Source organism: Micromesistius poutassou (assembly GCF_964030765.1).
Source record: "Micromesistius poutassou genome assembly, contig: SCAFFOLD_5571, whole genome shotgun sequence".
NCBI lineage: Eukaryota > Metazoa > Chordata > Actinopteri > Gadiformes > Gadidae > Micromesistius > Micromesistius poutassou.
Genome location: NW_028177540.1, coordinates 1 through 15419, shown reverse-complemented (window position 1 = coordinate 15419; position 15419 = coordinate 1). Strand labels below are relative to the sequence as shown.

Genomic DNA, 15419 nt, shown 5'->3' with positions numbered 1-15419 from the left:
ACGGTTGGCAACCCTAGTCATAGCCTGTCCAATGCCACGCTTATACTCATACTGAGCCAGTATCCTGTGTACTTATACTCATACTGAGCCAGTATCCTGTGTACTTATACTGAGCTAGTATCCTGTGTACTCATACTGAGCCAGTATCCTGTGTACTCATACTGAGCCAGTATCCTGTGTACTTATACTGAGCCAGTATCCTGTGTACTTATACTGAGCCAGTATCCTGTGTACTCATACTGAGCCAGTATCCTGTGTACTTATACTCATACTGAGCCAGTATCCTGTGTACTTATACTGAGCCAGTATCCTGTGTACTTATACTCATACTGAGCCAGTATCCTGTGTACTTATACTCATACTGAGCCAGTATCCTGTGTACTTATACTGAGCCAGTATCCTGTGTACTTATACTCATACTGAGCTAGTATCCTGTGTACTTATACTCATACTGAGCTAGTATCCTGTGTACTTATACTCATACTGAGCCAGTATCCTGTGTAACTATACTTATGATATACACCTGTGAAAGGTGTAGATAGTGTACATCGTTTTTATCTTTATTTTATTATTTTTATTTTATTTTGTATTTATCTCTTATATCTCTCTTTTGCTCTACTTTTGACTCTTAAGCTGCTGGAGTGTGTGTGTGTGTGTGTGTGTGTGTGTGTGTGTGTGTGTGTGTGTGTGTGTGTGTGTGTGTGTGTGTGTGTGTGTGTGGGTGTGGTACAGGTAAACCATGTAATCCTCTTTAGTTAGTTAATGATTGATGGTTTTACTGGTGGCCGGTGTTCAAAGTCTCCTTCCTCATTCGATCTGTCTTCACTGTCTTCTTTAGAACTGTGTTAGCGTTCGTCTCGGTTCTCAACTCTTACTTTGTGTTTTGGTGAACACCTGAATCTCTTCCTTCGACTGATCTTCATTTCCTTCTGTGCTGTAATATTTTCACACGACAAGGGGCAGGACACGTTTTCATCACGGAGAAGCTACGGTACAGCTCGCTAAATGTCATGTTTTCTTTAGATTATTGGTCGTATATTCTCACTGTATTGATATGTTCTAGATGAATCTATTTCCAGTCCCAGTTCAGTGTTTACAGGTTCCTGCTGTAAAAGAGACGTTGATCTCAGAGAGAGAACCTGAATAAAGGAATATGGGTCAGAACATCAATCACTAGTTCCACCGTGTTGAGGGCGTTTCATATTGAACCTCTGGTCCAGGAACCTTTATTGTGGAGGTTCAGTCTGTGCTGTAGTGAGGTCCGTTTGGTTGTGTTGTGGACTTTTATTGTGGAGGTTCAGTCTGTGCTGTAGTGAGGTCCGTTTGGTTGTGCTGTGGACTTTTATTGTGGAGGTTCAGTCTGTGCTGGAGTGAGGTCCGTTTGGTTGTGTTGTGGACTTTTATTGTGGAGGTTCAGTCTGTGCTGTAGTGAGGTCCGTTTGGTTGTGTTGTGGACTTTTATTGTGGAGGTTCAGTCTGTGCTGTAGTGAGGTCCGTTTGGTTGTGTTGTGGACTTTTATTGTGGAGGTTCAGTCTGTGCTGTAGTGAGGTCCGTTTGGTTGTGTTGTGGACTTTTATTGTGGAGGTTCAGTCTGTGCTGTAGTGAGGTCCGTTTGGTTCATGTTGTGGACTTTTATTGTTGGGTTTTATTGGTAACATTAGTTACCTATTGGTGGTTTGATGGCCGTCTATAAAGGTATAGCACACTGATCTGTAGACTCTTGATGCTCTAGTGACTTTGATCTACTGGAAGAGAGGTCAGTGTTCAGAAGTAAGGAATAATCCTAATAATGACATGTATGAGATCTAGACATATAGCGATAGAGTGTGTAGATCTAGACATAGATAGTGATAGAGTGTGTAGATCTAGACATAGATAGTGATAGAGTGTGTAGATCTAGACATAGATAGTGATAGTGTGTAGATCTAGACATAGATAGTGATAGAGTGTGTAGATCTAGACATAGATAGTGATAGTGTGTAGATCTAGACATAGATAGTGATAGAGTGTGTAGATCTAGACATAGATAGTGATAGAGTGTGTAGATCTAGTCATGCAGTCAGTTCATTCATTTGGTACTCAAACAGAGTCCACAGAAACAATGTGTAGTTGTGTTTGTGTCCAGGTCTCCAGTCTACTATGGATGAGGAGGGAGAGGAGGGGGGTCCTACCTCTAAGACCACTCTGTCTGGGGAACATGGCCGCCGGAGCAAAGCTAAGAGGTAAGAAGAGGATCTCTCTGTCTGTGACTGTTGTCCATCTCAGAGCTCAGCAGTGATACATCATGACTCCATCATTAGTCTGAGTAACAGCTGTGTGTGTGTGTGTGTGTGTTGTGTTGAAGCCCAGCGCAGCAGCAGAGAGCAGACTCCCCTGGACCCAGCAGTGTCTCCATGAAGAGTGACCGCTCTATGAATCTACCTGAAGTGTTTAAAGATGGAAATCACCAACCTTCTAAGACAAGGTGAGGATTCAGCCGATACATCAGGGCTGTTCAACTGGCGGCCCGCGGATCATCTTGATCTGCCCGCCCATCGTTAATCAGAACATACCAACGTCCAATCACAGGACCACTTGGAGATGGATTGGTTCATGGCTGAGGCCGTTTATTCTGCTGTTTGAATCGTGTGAATGAAATGAATATTAAGACGACTTGTAGCAGACTTTACAGGTTTAATGTTAGAAGGTTCAACGTCTTTCAAACAGCTTTTATTGAATCAGTTTGATCTTTTGAGGTGAAGAGATTTATTTAAACCAATAATCCATGAAGAATAACACAGGTCTGTGTAGAAATGTAGAAACTGACTGCTCTATTTCTATTTTAGCTAAACACATTGTGAATCAACACTCTATGCACAGTATGAAGGATACTTAGTGTGTTTTTATGTTAACATGTTAACATGTTAGTGCTTAAATGACATAATAACTTAATAATAACCATTTCAATAATCTGAGAAAGATTATTGAAATGAAAAGTCATGAGAAAGTAGTTGAGTAGCCCTGCAATAAATGATCAAATGAATCAATATCCATAAATCCTAACTTCCAGATGGTTCTTGTTTTTCAGAAGGAGGCAGCAGAGAGCAGACTCCCCTGGACCCAGCTGTGTCTCCATGAAGAGTGACTGGTCTATGCTTATACCTATTAACTTTAAAGATGGAAATCAGTCTATTGAGAAGAGGTGAGGATTTATCGTTATATTATAAAGATACAGCTTCTATCAAACGTCCAGCTAGAAGAGTCCAGCAGCAGAGAGCAGACTCTTGTTATCAGACTCTACTGGTACTGATGTTTACAAGTCAGGAAAAATGCAAGTGTGTGTGTGTGTGTGTGTGTGTGTGTGTGTGTGTGTGTGTGTGTGTGTGTGTGTGTGTGTGTGTGTGTGTGTGTATGTGTGTGTGTGTTCTCCACAGACACCAGGAGAGGTCAAAGGTTACCAGTGCTCAGTCTGTACAGCAGCATCAAACAGAGAAGGAGATGAACCAGGAGGAAGTGGCCCACACACTAGGGGGCGGTAAGAGACTCTTACTTTGAAGACAGAGGAGACTATTATTTTGAAGGGCAGAAGAGACTCTTACTTTGAAGACAGAGGAGAAATTATATTTTTAAGGAGCAGTATGAGACTCCTATTTGTTCTTTTCGGACTGAATGACTTTTAACTTCAATGTGGAGACATCTTTCCTCTTTGGGGTTAAATGGTTTGATCCAGATATGTAGGGTTATTGTGGGTCTATCAGTTTACATGGTTTGGTCCAGATATGTAGGGTTATCGTGGGGGTATCAGGTTAAAGAATGTTAAACATTATACTGCAGATCAACAGCAGAATAACTCAGTGGAATAGATGCAACACTATCTTGTTATATCAGCATAACAAGTCACTTTAGACTGATTCACCATCATTATTACTATCATTAGACCAATCATACTGCTGTGGAAATAATAGTCCTGAACATTTTGAATCTGTAACATGCAGTCGTTGTCACGACCAGCTTCTCCGACCACAAGTTATGAAACAACTAAATATCACAATGTTGATAATTTAACAGGAAATATTGAAATATACATGAAATATTTCCACTGATGTCACCATCCACTAACTGATGTCTTCTGTTGTTTTCTCATTTAGGATCTGCTGCTGTCGAGTGCCAACATAAAATCAAGTGTCATTTGAAGAAGAAGTTCAACAATGTGTCTGAGGGAATCGCTAAAGCAGGACATTCAACACCTCTGAAGGACTTCTACACAGAGATCTTCATCACAGAGAGAGGCAGTGGAGAGGTCAACCAGGAACATGAGGTCAGACTGATTGAAACAGCTTCAAGGAGACCAGTCATGGAGGAAACACCAATCAGATTTGAGGACTTCTTTAAACCCTTACCTGGACAGGATCAACCAATCAGAACAATTATGACAACTGGAGTGGCCGGCATTGGTAAAACCGTCTTAACACACAAGTTCACTCTGGACTGGGCTGAAGGCAAAACCAACCACGACATACACTTCACGTTTCTCCTCACTTTCAGAGAGCTGAATTTACTGAAAGACAAAGAGTTTAGCTTGGTGGATCTTCTTCATCACTTCTTTATTGAGACCAAAGAAGCAGGAATCTGCAGATACGACCAGTTCCAAGTTGTCTTCATCTTGGATGGTCTGGATGAGTGTCGACTTCCTCTGGACTTTCAGAAAAATCAGATCTGGACTGATGTCACAAAGTCCACCTCGGTGGACGTGCTGCTGACAAACCTCATCAGGGGTGACCTGCTTCCCTCCGCTCGCATCTGGATAACCACACGCCCTGCGGCAGCCAATCAGATCCCTGCTGAGTGTGTTGACATGGTGACAGAGGTGAGAGGGTTCACCGACCCACAGAAGGAGGAGTACTTTAAGAAGAGATTCAGAGAGGAGACGCTGGCCAGCACAATCATCTCCCACATCAAAAAGTCACGAAGCCTCCACATCATGTGTCACATCCCAGTCTTCTGTTGGATCACTGCTACAGTTCTGGAGAACTGCTTCAAAACATCCCAGAGAGAAGAAGAGATGCCCAAGACCGTGACTCAGATGTACAGCCACTTCCTGAAGGTTCAGTCCATACAGGGGGACAGGAAGTACCGTGGGAGATCTGAAACAGATCCACACTGGAGTTCAGAGAGCAAGAAGATCATTGTTTCTCTGGGAAAACTGGCTTTTAACCAGCTGGAGAATGGCAACCTGATCTTCTACGAGGCAGACCTGGCAGCGTGTGGCATCGATATCAGAGCAGCCTCAGTGTACTCAGGAGTGTTCACCCAGATCTTTAAAGAGGAGTGTGGGCTGTACCAGGACAAGGTGTTCTGCTTTGTCCATCTGAGCCTCCAGGAGTTTCTGGCTGCCCTTTATGTCTTTAAGCACTTCATAAACACTGGGGTCAATCTGCTCTCAGAAGAACAACCAAACTCTGGGGAAGATAAACTCCTCCTCCTCTACCAGAGTGCTGTGGACAAGGCCTTACAGAGTGAGAACGGACACCTGGACTTGTTCCTCCGCTTCCTCCTGGGCCTCTCTCTGGAGACCAATCAGATTCTCCTACGAGGTCTGCTGAGACAGACAGGAATTAGCTCACTGATCACTCTGATTAAAAAAAGTCTGCTGGGACAGACAGGAAGTGGCTCAAATACCAATGAGAAAACAGTGTCTTACATCAAGGAGAAGATAGATGGAGATCTCTCTCCAGAGAGAAGCATCAATCTGTTCCACTGTCTGAATGAGCTGAACGACCGTTCTCTAGTGGAGCAGATCCAACAGTCCCTGACATCAGGAAGTCTCTCCACAGAATCTCTCTCTCCTGCTCAGTGGTCAGCTCTGGTCTTCATCTTACTGTCATCAGAAGAGGAGCTGGACGTGTTTGACCTGAAGAAATACTCTGCTTCAGAGGAGGGTCTTCTGAGGCTGCTGCCAGTGGTCAAAGCCTCCAAAACATCTCTGTAAGTTCACTAACAACATGTATTACAATACACACAACACTATATACATAAAATTTAATATAATGTATATATTATAATATATGCTAGAATATAAAAGGTATAATAAAATACAAATCGTATCTGTACATTCACTAATAACATGTATAACAATACACACAAGATAATATACATAAAACTAGAAAATAAAAGTTATAACAACATAGAAAACATCTCTGTACGTTCAGTGATAATGTATTATATTATGCACAACACAAAATAATTAATACTATGATATAAAAGCAGTAACGATTTGTTTATTTAACAAACTCCCCAATCATAACAATCATAAAAAATAAATGATAATAATTGTGTGTAAGTGAATAGTGTTCACAGATTCACTATTCACAGAGCCTGAGGTAAATCATTGTTTTATATGAACTACACGTGAACACTCCAAAAATAAACAAGATTACACTTTTTGCCGGGATTTATTTGTTTTATGAGCGGTTTATTAGTTTTTATTAGCGTGACGAGACGACCGTTACGCGCTCCCCAATATCCTGAGTTTGAGATCTCAATCTCGGGATATTGTCCGATATCCAGAGATAGAGAACCAATCAAATTGCTCTAGCTTAGGAGGTTCACGTGTAGCATATACTACATTTAAATATCCAATGTTTTAAACATTAGTTAAGCTAAAAACACTTTTCTAATAAAGATGAAGACAATAACTTAATTATGTTAAAAGTAAAAGTTACACAGATTATTAAATTAACATTTATGGATTGAATGTATTTCTATTAATAAAACATCTCTAATTAAAGTTTTCAACACGTCCTTTTATGTTAATAGTAAAATATGTAAAATAATTTAATCCCAGTTCCTAACATGTTGTGTTTATTGTGTGTGTGAAGGCTGGATGGCTGTCATCTGTCAGAGACATGCTGTGAAGCTCTGGCCTCAGTTCTCAGCTCCAACTCCTCTAGTCTGAGAGAGCTGGACCTGAGTACCAATGATCTGCAGGATTCAGGAGTGAAGCTGCTCTCTGCTGGACTGGGGAGTCCACACTGTACACTGGAAACTCTCAGGTCAGTTTTACTCAAAGGTCAAACACTTACAGAGGGGGGGAGGGACAGAGGGCGGGATGACACATGTGCACGAGTACACAAGAAAAAAAAAATCATCCATGCTGTGAAGCGGTTTTCTATTTAAGCAATAGATCACGACAGGCTGTGAAATGTTCTCATTATACCACAGTTAAGGGGCGTTGTCCGTCCCTCCGCTGCACATCGGGACGGACAACGCCCCTTAACTGTGGTGTAATGAGCACATTTCACTGACTGAAGTGATCTATTGCTTTTATGAAACGGTTACGTAAGTATGGCGAAATGAAAGTCATAGACACCCTCAATTTTGAAAAAGCAAGCTTTTTGGTAGCTTGGTTTGCCGGCAATTTAGCCTACTATCGAGTTCACTCACCGTGTGCCTATTGCTTTACAACATTTCCACCCTCTCCAGCAACATATTTTTAGGCTTCAGTGAACTATGCTATTGCTTTTATATATAAATAAACAACAGTTCAAGTTAGGCGTGGAGTGATACGGATCTCTGTAAACTGAACGGGCGTCATAGCTGTGTGTATACGCTCATTATACAACAGTTGGGAACCAATCAGATCACTTGATTTAAGCCACCCGTTTTCTATTATCTCTCATATCACTGTGGGGGGAGTTGGCATATTGGCGCCCCCTCCGGCTGCAGGCGCCCTGCTCGCTGAGAAGGTGCCGTCAGAGAAGCTGTATGAGAAGTAGTGGTGGCTCGTTCACGAACAAATCAGTTTGAACGAACAACTCTTTAAAACAAACAAACCAACCTGATTCGCCGCTCTTGTTCGTCGTCGTTCGTCTCGTTCGTTCTCCGAGACTCGACTCCCAGCTCCACCCACTAGTCGCTGAGTCACGAGTCGCCGTTCATTCACTGACTGTGTTTAGCGGTGAAGACTCGAATGAACGAATGAACGACTCTTCTTGGCGAACTGACCGACGCGAACTGATTCATTCAAACAAATCATGAAATCCACCACTAGTGAGAAGGGGAAAGGGGAGGGGGGGGACAGTTCACCTCTGGGTCTCCATAACGGACATGGGGGGGGGGGGGGTCCACTGTTAGCGGATTGAAATCCTTATTGCAGCCTGCAGGGTTATGTGATCAACATACGGAGGAACGCGGTCGCTGAGCTGCCCCAACATGAGACGTTAAACTCAGCTAGAACCGCCGCCCACCACGTCCACCATCATCCAAAACGTGATGTCAACAGACCAACAATAGTCTGAAAGCCTACAGAGACTATAGATAGTTAATGTGACGATCACGTTATTAAAAATAGACTTGGAGCAATGATTTACAAACTATCTTTTTGGGAGCATGCTTTTGCAAGTAGTTCGCCGCCCCTCCTGCCCATATGGACGGCCCGGTACAGAGCAACACTCTAATGGAATGAGTGGCTCAAGTCAGGCACACCTCGAATTTCTTGCAATTGAGAGGGGGGGGGGGGGGGGGGGGGGGGGCGCTCGGAGGGGGTCTCGCCCGGGGTGTAATTCAATGTAGAACCGCCACTGCCTACCATCCATCTGTGTCCATTCATGTGAACAGATTCACTCACTTTAAAAAGGTTTAAGTTAATGTTTTGAATGCATAGGGGGCAGTGCTTCATTTGAGCCGGAACACGCCGGAACATGTTCCAGCACCTCCTGGGTCACTGAAAAATGAATCGCCTAAATGAAAAAAAACAATTACTGTTGGTGTGTTGAGTGTGGTTTTCTGACTAGTTAGTCTTTATTCCCCGTTGAAGTTCCACTAAAATCTAGTGTTTGCATTTTAGGTTTGAGGTGAAAGATGGTAAAGAATGTGCACCCCTTTACCCTTTAGTTGTTTTTTACTCTACTCTAAAACTTTACAGTTTTAATGATCAAACAGTTAAGTTCCACATCAGAGGACGTTGAAAAGATTTACCTCCAGAAAAGTAATAGTTCACTAAGTAATTGTGTGTGTGTGTGTGTGTGTGTGTGTGTGTGTGTGTGTGTGTGTGTGTGTGTGTGTGTGTGTAGCTTGTCTGGCTGCCTGGTCACACAGGAAGGCTGTGCTTCTCTGGCCTCAGCTCTGAGCTCCAACCCCTCCCATCTGAGAGAGCTGGACCTGAGCTACAATCACCCAGGAGACTCTGGAGCTGCGCTGCTCTCTGCTGGACTGGAGGATCCACGCTGGAGACTGGACACTCTCAGGTATGGAGAGGACAGCTCACCACTCAGGGACAAAGTCTCCTACAGGGATTCAAGCCGCTGCTAGATGAAGTGGTGAAAAGGCAGCTGTAACTCATGTTGTGTAGAACGTGATGAGACAGCAGATGATGAAGGTGAATGTTTCAACATGCTGCTCTCACTTTGTTTCCCCCCCAGTGTGGAGCACGGTGGAGTGTGGAGGCTGAAACCAGTTCCACAGAGGTGTAAGTGTCTGTTTGATTCATCACAACACACACTCACTATTGGGATGGAAAGTCCATCCACACAGCAGGAGGTGACTTCCGCTCATTCACATGTGGACTTGTGTATCCGTATGTCTAGCTATGTTTGCCTGTGTTGATGTGTGTCTAGTATGTTTGTGTAGGTGTGTGTACGTATGTGTACATGTCTATGTACTGTATGTATGGACCAGGTCTATGGTACCAACAGTTAGTTTCCAGCCTGTATGTGAGCTCAGCTGGTTCAGTCTGTACACAGGTGGATCACAATGGATGTGTATTGGAACCTTTCAAAGTCGAATATCTTGAAAAGTATGTAGACTATAGCTTAGATATTACAGAGGATTAATCAGCTCATTGTGGTGAACGTTTTGATGTATAATATGTGTATGTCGTGTAAATATTGCGGGAGTAGATTCAGTGTATACATTTTTCATTGTTTTGACTGGGACAACCACTCACACACACATGGGATTTACATTTACGTTTAACTTAAAACATCTTATAAACAATATGCACTACTATTTCTAAAGCTATAGCACACTAGTCCACTATAGTAGATATAATCTGATATGATTTAGTCTTTCTATGTTCATTTTTGTAGAGAAGATGAACGTGAAACAGGAAGAACAGTACTAGTGATGATGATGATGATGATGATGATGATGATGATGATGATGATGTGTGCAGAAGGGTTCAGTAGCTCTTCATGTCTTGTTCTCCATCAGATGTCATCAGATCTGACATGGGGATCGAAGGAGAGGGTGGGGTCCAGGATAACACCAAGATTGCGTGCCAGGGGGGAGGGAGTGATGGTCGAGGCGTATATATTGAGAGTGGATTTGGTGCCTATGAGAAGGAGCTCTGTTTTGTAGAAAGTTGTGGGTCAGCCATGTTTTTATTGTAGAGATGCAGGTTTCGATGTGGGTGAGGGGAGGGTTTTGGGTGGTTTTGGTACTGATGACATCTGAGTGTCATCTGCGTAACAGTGGAAGTCGAGATTGAGTTTGCGGATGATGTGACCAAGGGGGAAGAGGTAGCAGATGAAAAGAAGGGGGCCGAGGACTGAGCCCTGAGGGACCCCCTGTGGTACAGGAGAGAGGGTGGACGTGTGGCCAGAGAGGGAGACGAACTGTTGCCTGTCGGTGAGGTAGGAGGTGAGCCAGTCGAGTGCGGTGCCCTCAACACCCTGTTGGCGCAGCCTTTTGAGGAGGATGGAATGGTGTACAGTATCAAAGGCTGCACTGAGGTCTAGTAAAAGCAGGATGTTGAGGGCACCGCAGTCTGCAGAGGTGAGGAGATCATTGATGACTTTGACAAGGGCAGTTTCGGTGCTGTGAAGCGGGCGGAAGCCAGACTGGAGGGGTTCATAGAGGTTGTTTGACTGGAGGGGTTCATAGAGGTTGTTTGACTGGAGGGGTTCATAGAGGTTGTTTGACTGGAGGGGTTCATAGAGGTTGTTTGACTGGAGGGGTTCATAGAGGTTGTTTGACTGGAGGGGTTCATAGAGGTTGTTTGACTGGAGGGGTTCATAGAGGTTGTTTGACTGGAGGGGTTCATAGAGGTTGTTTGACCGGAGGTGGGTGTGGAGTTGGGCGGCGACAATGCGTTCCAGAGTTTTGGAGAGGAACGGCAGGTTGGAGATGGGGCGGTAGTTGGAGAGGTTGGCTGGATCAAGGGTGGGCTTTTTGAGGATGGGGGTGATGGAGGCAAGTTTGTAGACAGAGGGAACATGACCAAGGGATAGGGACTGATTGAAGAGGGTGGTGAGGTGGGGGGTGAGGACAGGGAGGCAAGCCTTGGTTAGAGTCGTTGGGAGGGCGTCGAGAGAGCAGGTGGTTGTCTTGGACGCAGTGATGATGTCCAAAATGTGGGAGGAGTCAACAGGGGAGAAGGCAGTGAAAGAAGGGAAGGGTGGGTGGTCAGGGAGGGGGGGGGGGGACAGGAATGGTGCGGGTGGAGGAGTTACTAACGGCGGCAGTCAGGGAGCTGTTGATTTGGGAGATTTTATGGTTAAAGGCGAGGAGGAAAGAGTTACAGAGGTCAGGTGAGGAGGGTGGATTAATGTCCGGCGGCTGGAGCAGTTTGTTGACGGTGGAGAACAGGATGCGGGGGTTCCGGTTGGTGCTGTTGATGAGGGTGGAGAAGTGGGCGGATTTAGCAGCATGGAGAGCGTCACGGTAGGAGGAGATGTGATGTTTGTAGGCTTCGGCGTGAACGGTGAGGCGGGTTCGCTTGCATAACCGCTCGAGTTGGCGGCCAGTCTGTTTCATGGTGCGGAGTTCCGGGGTGTAACAGGGGGCGGAGTTAGTGAATGAGACAGAGGAAGTCTTCCAGGGGGAAAGGGAGTCAAGGGAGTCAGAAAGGATGGAGTTGAGCATGATGGCATAGTCGTCAGGGGAAGAGGGGGCAGAGTCAGGGGGGAAGGCAGAGGACATGAGCTGGGAGAGTGAGAGTGGGTTGACTGATTTGATGTTGCGGTAGGAAATGGAGCGCTTTTTGGGATTATGGGGTGAGGGTAGAGGAGCGGAGAAGAGGATGCAGAGATGATCAGAGAGTGGGAAGGGGAGAGGATGGGGGTTAGATACGGGTAGGGAGGCGGAGCAGACTATGTGGAGGATATGGCCTTTGGTATGGGTGGGGAAGTCAATGTGTTGGGTGAGGTGGAAACAGGCGAGAAGGGAGAGGAAGTCAGATGTCAGTGGGGCGGTCGGCTTGTCCGTGTGGATGTTGAAGTCACTGGTAACTAGGAGGCGGGAAGAGAGAGAGGACGCAATGGTGAGGAGTTCAGACAGTTCAGAGAGAAAAGATGGGCGTGGCTTCAGAGGACCGTAGATTAGAACAGTGGTGATGGAGTTGGGGAGGGAGAAGGCAAGGTGTTCAAAGGATGAGATAGATGGGAGGTTGAGGTTCAGTTCAGTGATGGACAGGGATTGTTTATGAAGAACGCCAACGCCTCCCCCTCGGCCAGAGAGGCGGGGTTTGGCAATGTAACTGTAATTGGAAGGAGTGGCTTGATTGAGAGCGTAGAAGTCCAGGGGCTGTTGCCATGTTTCACAGAGGAGGAGCAGATCCATGTTATTGTCCAGTAGCAGTTCAGATATAACGGCTGATTTGTTGGAGAGGGAGCGACAGTTCAGCAGTGCGAGGGAGATGGATGGGGGGGCAGGGGAGGGGGAACGGAGGTTAGTGAGGTTGGCAGTACGGCAGGTGGGGGTGACGGGGGGGCGAGAGTTAGTCCAGAGTGAGGGGATGGGTGAGCCATGGGGGAGGTGTTGGTTGCGAGAGGGGCCAGAACCTGGATGGATGTAGCGGCGTCGGCGGAGGATTCCGGCTGTGCTGGCTGCAGGGGCAGCAGCAGCAGAGAGACGATGGTTATTGTTGAGGCGGTGAAGGTCAGCGGCGGTGTAGCTGAGTGGGCCAGAAGTTGGTGGAGTAGAGGAGAGAGTCCTAAGAGTCTGGAGTAGCAGGAGTGATAATCCAAGGTGGAGACGAGACATGACGGCGGATGAAAGAAGGCCAGGTAGTATATTGGTGGTGGCTAGTAGCTGATTGGCTAGAAGCAGGGAGGCAGTGATTTGTGTTTTGTTGTGTAAGACTTGCGTGGATTTCTGACTAAAACTTTGCGGACGCCAAAATCTGGAAAGCTGATGCTCACAAAAAAATCTGGATGTATCAATCCTTGCGTTAGCACGATTTCACACAGATTCTCTTTGTACATCCCAATTAACGTGAAATTGAGCGCACATGCACGAGCCCGTCTCTCCACCCATTTCCATCTCCACCCGTCTCCTCCCTCATTTAATATGCTAATTAGTATAAATAAACCTGCAGTAGTGCGCTTGTTAGGAGAAAGGAGAAAATGGAGAAAGGAAGAAAAAATAACTTTAGGGAATGCGAGGTGGAGGTGCTGATTTCGGAGGTAGAGGCCAGAAATAAGATCTTGTTTGGCTCTCTTTCCTCTGGAATCAGCACCAAAAGCAAAAAACTGGCGTGGGAAAACGTTGCCAGGTCGATCAATGAGGTTGGGGCCGAAAGCCGAACTGTGGCTGACATTTAAAAAAGTGGTCGGACAACGTCCACTATTGTAGTCCACTATTGTAGTCCACTATTGTAGTCCACTATTGTAGTCCATTGTTGTAGTCCATGAGGGAGAGAGAGAGGCCGTTTCTCAATTTGCGTTCTCGTCTGTACTTGTGTACTTTGCGTTCTCGTGAAACGTCATCAGTCGTAGCCCAAGTACTGTTCCAATTCCAAGTACGCATCAAGTCAAGTACAGTCGTAAAACCCGTGTGTGTTCTCCATGCGTTCTTAAACTGGCCGTTCCACCGAGGACGCATCGGAGGTGACTTGTGTGGACTTGGACCGTTAAATATCCCAGGATGCATTTCGCATTCCCATGTTTTAAAATATTAGTATGTAAGCTATAATAATAGGCTATATATAGGAACATTTGACATATATAACAAAAATGTAGGCCTATTCATTCAAAATATTGACATACTATTTTAAAATTAAAGAGGCTGGGGTTTTGTTTAATATAATTTGTTTTTATTGTATAAGTCGCTGATAGAGGAAACCCATCACAACGGCAACGAAAATCTTGGTTGGATCCATCCGATCGTGTGTGTGTGTGTGTGTGTGTGTGTGTGTGTGTGTGTGTGTGTGTGTGTGTGTGTGTGTGTGTGTGTGTGTGTGTGTGTGTGTGTGTTCTAATCAGTCATTTCTCGCTCATTCGTTATTATTATTATATCAATAGTCTACTCTCCAACTACATAGCCAGTTAGGCACGCGCATCTGTACCCTACATATAAAAAGTTGTGTGAATAGCTTATACACACGATAAGCATATCTTTTCATTTATATTCATTGAAAATATTGACATACTATTTTAAAATGAAAGAGGCTGGGGTTTAGTTTTATATCATTAGTTTAAATTGTTCAGTAGTATATGCCTACATGAGGCCGTAAAGCAGTTAACAGAGCTGAGGTGGTGACGTCACAGGTGCGTACTCGCGTCCTCGGAAGTCTGTACTTGGAAGTCTGGACTTGCCAAGTACGCACTTCCAAGTCCGCGAGTCCGTAGTTTGCGTACTTGGTATTGAGAAACGGCCAGAGACTAACAAAGACCACACTACCCTCCACCACGTGACTTTAACCAGACTCCTCCAGAGTGCTGTGATGTCCACTGATTGCTCAACGAGCAACAGCTGAGGCAAACGGCTAGAGTGAGACCAACTGAAAACTAATCTGAAGTGAAACTAAAACTGTGATTCTGAAAAAAGTATAAATGATATCGAAATTCTGATTAAATACTATCGAAGATACAAATGTGTAGATTTGTTTAATAGTTTGAGTGATGGTAAACGGTTGAATTTTGACCAAGTTATGATGTCTGAAGTGTTGAAGAGGGTGTGTGTGTGTGTGTGTGTGTGTGTGTGTGTGTGTGTGTGTGTGTGTGTGTGTGTGTGTGTGTGTGTGTGTGTGTGTGTGTGTGTGTGTGTGTGTGTGCCTGAGCGCCTGAGCGTCCTCGGATTTAGCATCCTAGCATATCTAAGATGTCAATGCTTCCAGCAGTACTAGTGATGATGATGATGATGATGAAGATGCAGAAGGGTTCAGTAGCTCATCATGTCTTGTTCTCCGTCAGATGCCTGTGAACTCACACTGGACCCAAACACAGCCAGCAGATACCTCTCTCTGTCTGAGGACAACAGAAAGGTGACGATGGTTGAAGAGGACCAGTCGTATCCGGATCACCCAGAGAGATTTGACTCCTGGTCCCAGGTGTTGTGTAGAGAGGCTCTGACTGGCCGCTGTTACTGGGAGGTAGAGAGGAAAGGAGATGTTGTTATAGCAGTGACATACAGAGGAATCACAAGGAGAGGAGGGGGTGATGACAGCCTGCTTGGAGGGAACAACGAGTCCTGGAGGCTTGAGTGTTATGATGGTCATTAC

General features: G+C 45.1%; 3 protein-coding genes across 3 annotated transcripts; all 3 read left to right on the top strand.

Annotated features, from left to right (window-relative positions):
• Window positions 1–862: 862 nt before the first annotated feature.
• On the top strand, window positions 863–3186 carry LOC311375941 (uncharacterized protein; the record flags this gene model as incomplete). The annotated part of the gene is made up of 4 exons (XM_084490946.1): window positions 863–991; window positions 2127–2223; window positions 2346–2465; window positions 3069–3186. The coding sequence occupies exons 2-4, from the start codon at window positions 2141–2143 to the stop codon at window positions 3184–3186; spliced, it is 321 nt and encodes a 106-aa protein (XP_084347072.1). The 5' UTR covers window positions 863–991; window positions 2127–2140.
• A 216-nt stretch (window positions 3187–3402) lies between these two features.
• LOC311375942 (NLR family CARD domain-containing protein 3-like) lies at window positions 3403–5969 on the top strand (the record flags this gene model as incomplete). The annotated part of the gene is made up of 2 exons (XM_084490947.1): window positions 3403–3515; window positions 4129–5969. The coding sequence occupies exons 1-2, from the start codon at window positions 3479–3481 to the stop codon at window positions 5967–5969; spliced, it is 1878 nt and encodes a 625-aa protein (XP_084347073.1). The 5' UTR covers window positions 3403–3478.
• A 759-nt stretch (window positions 5970–6728) lies between these two features.
• LOC311375939 (NACHT, LRR and PYD domains-containing protein 12-like) lies at window positions 6729–15411 on the top strand (the record flags this gene model as incomplete). Its single annotated transcript, XM_084490945.1, is given in 6 exon segments — window positions 6729–6813; window positions 6816–6853; window positions 6857–7032; window positions 9052–9225; window positions 9400–9446; window positions 15112–15411. Coding segments are annotated over 6 exon segments (820 nt in total), but the record flags the coding sequence as incomplete, so codon positions are not given.
• Window positions 15412–15419: the final 8 nt, after the last annotated feature.